General features: G+C 45.7%; 2 protein-coding genes across 2 annotated transcripts; both read right to left on the bottom strand.

Annotated features, from left to right (window-relative positions):
• Positions 1-2,358: 2,358 nt before the first annotated feature.
• On the bottom strand, positions 2,359-4,884 carry EAH_00058270 (Chromosome III, complete sequence, related; the record flags this gene model as incomplete). Its single annotated transcript, XM_013393668.1, has 4 exons — positions 2,359-2,814; positions 3,304-3,392; positions 3,821-3,914; positions 4,762-4,884. The coding sequence occupies 4 exons, from the start codon at positions 4,882-4,884 to the stop codon at positions 2,359-2,361; spliced, it is 762 nt and encodes a 253-aa protein (XP_013249122.1).
• A 643-nt stretch (positions 4,885-5,527) lies between these two features.
• Positions 5,528-7,880, bottom strand: EAH_00058260 (hypothetical protein, conserved; the record flags this gene model as incomplete). Its single annotated transcript, XM_013393667.1, has 4 exons — positions 5,528-5,699; positions 6,183-6,454; positions 6,831-6,994; positions 7,728-7,880. Coding segments are annotated over 4 exons (761 nt in total), but the record flags the coding sequence as incomplete, so codon positions are not given.
• Between the last annotated feature and the right edge of the window lie 77 nt (positions 7,881-7,957).

The raw sequence follows: 7,957 nt of genomic DNA, 5'->3' as shown, positions 1-7,957 counted from the left end.
AATTGTTTGCTTGGAGTTCGATCCTAACATTTTTCTCGCGCTGAAGAAGTCGGGGAGCGGATCCCAGAAGAGACAGAGTGCTGTCTTTAAGGGCCCCCTTAGCTTTAAGGGCCTCAACCTCAGCAGCACTAAGACCTGAGGTGCATATACACCCGATAATAGAGAAGAGACAGCAGCAAAAGGAGACAGCAGATGTTCAATATATATGCACATACTCAAAATCTAACGAAAACAGATACAGTAGGCTAAAGAGACAACAACATATTAAACAAACACTAAGGAGACAGACAGTAAGCAAAGGAGACTGTATTAATTAAAAGGAGACAGTAAGAAAAGGAGACAGCAGGAAAAGGAGACAGTCAGAGGCGTATATACATATACATATTTATATACATATATATATGTATATATACATAGATGCATATATATATATATATATATATGTCTGCGCGAAGACATCCATCACTGTTGAGGGCGAAAAAGGAGTAAGTGGGTGCACTCAAACAGAAGAAGATAATACAAATGAGACAAAGCCCCAAAGTGCTGCATGCAGCGGTGCATGCAGCGCCTGCAGTTTCCAGCTTAGAGCTGCGCTGTTTGCAGCAACAACTGCTGCTGCTGCTGCTGTTGCTGCCGCTGATGCGGGAGCAGCGCCACCAACTGTTGCTGCAGCAACAACTGCAGCAGCAGCCGCAGCAACAGCAGCAACAGCAGCAGCATCTGCTGCACCGGAAGCAAAGTAAACAAATAGAGCTTGTGCATGCAAGCAAAAAGACAAAGACATACCAAACATCACTACAAGATTAGGGTTAACCTTGGGGGCCTCTGATGCTGCAGCGTTATGTTCTTGAAGGCAGAGGAGCAGCAGCAGCAGCAGCAGCAAGAGGTATCCCGCTGCTGCTGCTGTCGCTGCAGCTGCTGCTGTTGCAGCAACAGCACCTGCTGCTGCTGCTGTACGCCCCCCATAGACCCTCCCATAACCTCTCATGATGAGAAGAAGAGAGAGGGCTTACTGGAGTGTACGTACAGCTGCAAGCAGCAAAGTTTAGAAGGCCCTGATGATAGGGAGTCTACCACCTAAGGATTTGAAGCTCATGGTGGTTATTGAATGCATTTTAAATAATAAAAACTATCCTTTAGGTGTATATACACCTTAAAAGAAAAAGAAAAATGCTTTAAAGAGCCCTCAACCCTCGCTCGCCACCCGCTCGGTCCATTGGCATGGGATCGGATCCCAGCGCTGCTGCTGCATGCAGTGTGGGGTAAAAGCAATAAAACTTTTGCTTTTTGAAAGAAAAATAAACACTTCAGGTGTATATACACTCCAATTATTCAATAATAAAACCAAACAACAACATCTACCACAGCCCCTAACCTCTGAATATCTGCGGTGTATGTACACTACCCTGAGCGACAGCAGCAAAGGGGTTTGTATTAAGACTAAGGTTTATATTTATATATATTATATTTATTTTTGTCTTATTTAATTTATATTTAACTTTTTATATTTATTTTCGTGCTTTTCTTGCCTTCTTCAGTGCTGCTCCGCTGTATATTTACTAAGCCACCGCTCGTTGCTTCACTGAGAGTATTACCGTGCATTTTATATTTATTTAAACTCCTTTTATTGATTTATACTTCATAGGCAACCAGTCGCAGCTGCTGCTGCTGCTGCTGCCATTAGTTCTGCTGCTGCTGCTATTACCCCTGCTGCTGCTACTGTTTCTGCTGCTGCTACTGCTCGTGCTTGTGTTCTTGTGTTGCTGCTGCTATTAGTTCTGCTGCTTGTCCTGTTGCTGCTGCTGTTGTTTTTGTTGCTGCTGCTGAGATTTCTTACTGCCCAATTGGTTGCCTCTTAGCCCCAAACCCTTTCTCTTTAAAGCAGACTTAGGAGCCTTCATTCAGGTGTACATACACCTGATGGGGGTCTTAATTAGCTATTTTCTGAGGTGTACGTACACCTGATGCATGCACACCTCCTGCGCATCTGGGGCTTTATATAGGCGCACCTCCTAATGCTGCGGTGTATATGCACCTTATGGAATTCCTATTCTGCATGCATTTAAAAATAAACACGCTCGGCAACTACTGAATGTATGTACATACACCTGAAACCCAGACTCAACTCTTGCATCAAGCAAGCCCTCCTCTTGAGGAGCTTGATGATGTCTGTCTGCTGCTGTCTATCTATTAACGCCTTCTATAAACTACTTAATCAATGAAGCACCCTCTGGATGCAAACAGCCCCAAATCCCCCTTCCATAAACCGTTTATGCATGCATGCATGCATATTACAAGCCAGAGAGTGGGGCTGCATGCACTGTTTGCATGCAGCCCCAAGAGCCTCTGGATGCAGCATTAGAGAGGAGACACTGTTCTCTCTTCCCCCTCATTCAAGAGGGGCCCCCCCTGTATAGGAGGTTTCACTCGCTTCCCTGAATAAGGGTCTCCAATACCCCCAGTATAAGCCAGTTGGGGGCCCCCATGAGTAGTACTAGCCCCCTGGGTACCCCCATGGGTACTGTCCCCATGGGGGCCCCCTTGGGGGCCCCCCTGTGCATTACTAATACCCCCGTGGTGGCTCCCATGGGGGCCCCCATGGGTACTACCCCCATGGGGGCCCCCCTGGGTATTAGCTCCGTGGGGGGCCCCCTGGGGGGCCCCCTGGGTATTATTAATATTACTATTATTAGGGTTTCCAGAGTCAAACTCTAGTCGAGTTAAGAAGTCTACACCACCGTGCTGCTGTATCTGTGCTCTTAACTTTGCTACACCTTCAAGAGCTAACTTTACATACTCTTCAGTGCGTCTCGCCTGTAGATATAACAATACAAAGAAACAATGAAGCAGCAGAATGCTGCTGCTGCTTGGGCTGATGCTGCTACTGATGCTGCTCTTCGCTAGAGAGGAGAAAGGGTGTTATCATTAAAGGAGACAAAATAAAAAGAGACAATTAAGAGACAGAAAACCCAAGAAAGGAGACAGACAAAATACAAGAAAAAGGAGACAGTAGACAACAGACAGGAGACAAGAGAAGGGAGACAGTAGAAAGGAGATAACGACGATGAAAAAAGAAGACAGTACAATGGAGACAGTAGAAAGGAGACAATAGAAAGGAGACAACAGAAAGGAGACAGTACAGAGAAGACAACAGAAAGGAGACAGTCGAAAGGAGACAATAGAAAGGAGACAGTAAAAGGGAGACAATAGAAAGGAGACAGTAAAAAGGAGACAATAGAAAGGAGACAGTAAAAAGGAGACAATAGAAAGGAGACAGTAGAAAGGAGACAGGAGGAGACATACTGCCATTACGGAGCTGATGAGTTGTTCTGTATTTAATTTTAAATTAAAGTGCTCCATCAAATCTCCATCACTACGCGGGATGCTTCGCGCTGCAGCAACAACAACCCCACCAAGCAGCAGCAGCAGCAGCAGCAATCCCACCACCAGCAGCAGCAACAGCAATCCCACCAGCAGCAGCAGCAACAACAATCCCAGCAGCAGCAGCAGCAACAACCCCACCACTCAGCAGCAGCAGAAACAACCCCAGCAGCAGCAGCAGCAGCAACCTCAGCAGCAGCAGCAGCAGCAGCAACCTCAGCAGCAGCAACACAAACCCTCCCACTCAGCAGCAGCAGCAGCATCAAACCCAGCAGCAGCCACAAAAACCCCAGCACTCAGCAGCACCACCAACGAAAGGAGACAGCAGCGGCAAGCCAAGCAAGAAGAAAAGACAGCAGCAACAGCAGCAGCTGAAGATGTCGCCTCTTTAACAAAGGAGACAGCAGAAGAGACAGCAGAAGAGACAGCAAAGACATACCCGCAGAAGATCTCTCTGAAAGGATGTGCTGCTGCAGTGTCTTCTCCAGCTCGCTTTCACACATAACAGCAAACTTCCCTTCGGACGCCAAGTGCTGCAGCAAGGAGACAGCAGCAGCAGCAGCAGCAGCAACAGCAACAACAGCAGCAGCAGACAGAAAAGGAGACAAATAAGACTTAAGCAAAAACAGAACACATCCATAACGCCAAACGGATGAAATGGAGACAGATTAAATAAGATGCAACAGACAGACAGAGACAGAGAAAGAGACAAAGACAGAGACAGAGAGAGACAGAGAGAGAGAGAGACAGAAAGGGAGGAAGAGAGAGAGGGAGAGCGACGGAGACAGAGACAGAGAGACAGAGACAGGGGGACAGAGAGAGACAGAGAGACAGAGAAACAGACAAAGAGACAGAGGGACAGACAGACAGAGACAGAGAGAGACAGAGAGAGCGACAGAGAGAGAGCGAGAGGGAGAGAGACAGAAAAGGAGACAGACGCGTGGATACAAACAGCAACAAAGGAGACACTCCAAGGATGAGACTCACATTGCTCTTATCTTTTATGTCTTTAATAAAATGCATGTATAACTTTGTCGTTAATGGTGTAGCTAGCAAAATCTTCACGGCCCAGAACTGCACTCGCACCTGCGGTGTACGTACACCCCAAAAGCAGCAGCACAAGCATCAAGTTTTGTCTCCTGCTGCTGCTCATGCTGCTGCTGCTGCTGAATCTCCTTCCCTCCAAAAGCAGGTGCAGCAGCAGCAGCATAAGCAGCAGCAACAGCAGCAATATCAATAGCAGCAACATCAATATTAGCAGCACTGAAGCAGAAGCAGTATCAGCAGTAGCAGCAAGAGCAGCAGCAGCAGAACAAGCAGCAACAGCAGAATAAGCAGCAACAGCAGCATAAGCAGCAGCAGCAACAACAACAACTATACCTCTTCATAGATAAGCTCGTGGGGGTCTCCTGGGCCCCCTGTCTTAGAGTAAACGTCAGCAATGCCTAAGCGCTGCTTGCGGCGCATCATCGTAGACCTGACTGTCTTTGTTATATCCTCCATTGCAACACCTTAAAGACAAAAGGAGACAGGAGACAAAAAGGAAGAGAAAGGAGACACTAAAGGGAAGCAAACAGACACTGGCTTTGTTATATCCTCCAATGCAACATCTTAAAGACAAAAGGAGACAGGCGAGAAAGAAAGAAGCGAAAGGAGACACTACAAAGAAGAGACAGGAGACAAAAAATAAGGAGACACTGAAAAAAAGAGACAGGAGACATTAAAAAGGAGGGGAAGGAGACACTCAAAAGAAGAAAGAAATGAAGTTATAGGGAGAGACTGTCTTCGTGCTGTCTCCAATTGCAACACCATAAACAAAACGAGAAAGAGATCGGAGACACTAAACAGTAAGCAGACAGCAAGAGACTGCAAGGAGACACCCAGTAAACAGCAAGGAGACAGAAAGGAGACAACAAGAGACAGCGAGGAGACAGACGGCAAGGAAGCCAAAAGGAGACATCAAGGAGACATCAAGGAGACAGCAAAGAGACAGAAAGGAGAGAGCAAGGAGACAATAAGGAGACATCAAGGAGACATCAAGGAGACAGAAAGGAGACGTCAGGGAGACATCAAGGGGATAGCAAAGAAATATCAACGAGACAAAAAGGAGACATCAAGGAGACATCAAGGAGACATCAAGGAGACATCAAGGAGACAGCAAAGAGACAGAAGCGAGGGTGTGAGAGTCACTTCCTAAGAAGTCTTTCTCAAACTGGCGGCAGCCATCGAAGAGGTCTTCGATTGTCTCAAAGTGAAGTGCATGCGTCTGCTCAAATATTAAATCCCTCATCGTGGATGCGCATATCTTCGCCTTAGACCTGCAAGAGAAGGAGACAACAAAGCCCTAACAAAGAGGAGACAGATAAAGGAGACTCCAGCAGACAAAAGGAGACAAACAATCCATATCAAAGCAATGCAAAGAAATAAAACACAAATTAAAAAGATTATGTACGCAGATGCATGCGGAGACAAAGAGGAGACAAACAGGAGACAGAAAGGAGACAAAAAGGAGACAGAAAGGAGACAAAGCCAGGGCGGGGCCAAAAAGAGGACAGAAAGGGGAACGAAGGCGGCCTAGCTAGCTATAGCCAGCCAGTCAGCTAGCTAGCTAGCTAGCTAGCTAGCTAGCTAGCTAGCTAGCTAGCTAGCTAGATACCCAGCTAGCCACCCAGCTAGCTAGCTAGCTAGCTAGATAGGTAGCTAGCCAGCCAGCTAGCCAGTTAGGTACCCAGCAGCTAGCTAGCTAGCTAGCTAGCTAGCTAGCTAGCTAGCTAGGTATCTGTGTATATGTGTGTACGAACCTGCAGTAGTCGTCTAGGGATTGATCTAACTCCTCCATAAACCGCGTGTTCTGAGTTAGGAACTTGAGACCAGAAGACAAATCCCCTGAAAGTATTTGTCTTTTAATTTCCGCTGCTGCAGCAACAAGGACGCGACGAAGCGCGCAAGAAGAAGCACATGCTGCTAGCCTAACTAAATAAAGCATGCAGCCCCGTACATTCGCCTGCAATAAATCTGCTACCAACGGCTCCCAATCCGCCTTGTCCATCACATGCCGCACTGTCCTCATCATCTGCAGCAGCAGCAGCAGCAAGCAGCAGCAAGCAGCAGCAGCAGCAGCAGCAAGCAGAAACAGCAGGAGGAAAAGCAGGAGGAGCAGCAGCATAAGCAACAGCAACACCCTGACAGCTAGCAACGCATACAGCTACCTATAAAGCTAGTTAGCTATCTAGTTAGCTAGCTAACTAGCTAGCTAGCTACTCAGCTAGCTGAGTTAATATTGTTACAACGCCAGATCATCTCCCTTTAAAAATTGAAGTGCTGAGGTGTGGGGTGTTACTGTATGTATGAGCGTGAGGTGTCTAGGCAGCTCGAACATAAGTTTGAGAGTATATATATAATTAATTATAGAGTTTGTTTGTTTGTCTCTCTGTTGCTAACAAACCCACCTGAAGAAGGACATTCTTCATAAAGCGCTTGTCAGGCTCTAAGATAGAAATGTGAAACTTCAACCAGCGACATAAATGCGTTATAGACAGCTGATTTAACAATCGCACGTCGGCAAACTCCCCAGCCAACTTCTGGCTCACAGAAAACTCCGCCTCTCGAGACGCTGCAATCAATAATACCCAGCAAACAAATTATATATATAAATAATATATGTTATATATATTATATATATATTTATATATATATATACTATATACAATATATATATTCTATATGCATATATATACTATATACAATATATATATTCTATATGCATATATATTATATATTATATATACTATATATATTATTTTGATTATATAAATATTCTATGCATATATATGTACGTATAATATAAACAAACATCGATATAACCAACGAGATGGCGAACGTGCTAACTCAATAAACTGCTACCTAACAAATAGCTAGCTAGCAAGCTAGCTATCCAACTAGCAACTAGCTAGCTAGCTACGTAGCCAAGCAAGTAGCTAGGTAGCTAGCTAGCCAGCTACCTGACTAGTTAGCGAACAAACAAGCTAAGGACTGATGAGAAAACGAAGAAATAATGCACAAAGACAGCAACAAAAACAAAGGAAAGCCATCATACAAAAAACAAACAAATACAAACAAAACACTGAAAACAACAACTGCTATAGCCCCACACCTGCCTAGACACCTCAAACGCATGCAACACGATATATACACCGCACATAATACAAACCCCCTTACAATCCTAAACACTAAACCCTAAACCCTAAGCCACAACCCCTAACCTCTGCACGCTAATCCCTAGACCCTAACCTCTACCCACTAAACCCTAAACCCTAAACCCTAAACCCTGAGGCGTAGAGGCTTACGCTGTTTATCACTTTCGCCTACTGCATCCATGAAGAGTTCATCGAGGCCCACCGACTCCTCAGGGGCCCCCTCATTTGGGGGGCTGTCGAGGTCAGGGCCCAGCAAAGGATGAATCACAGCGTGCCCCTTATATAAGGCCCCAGCCCCGTCGCCTGCATGCAAATGCAGCCCCATATCCATGCATGCATACAATGCATGCATGCATGCATGTACATGGATATATATATAT

This window comes from Eimeria acervulina, genomic scaffold (genome assembly GCF_000499425.1).
Source record: "Eimeria acervulina Houghton genomic scaffold, Eah_scaff1305, whole genome shotgun sequence".
NCBI classification, from domain to species: Eukaryota; Apicomplexa; class Conoidasida; order Eucoccidiorida; family Eimeriidae; genus Eimeria; species Eimeria acervulina.
The sequence above is the reverse complement of the archived record's forward strand: the minus strand, read 5'-3'. Positions and strand labels throughout refer to the sequence as shown.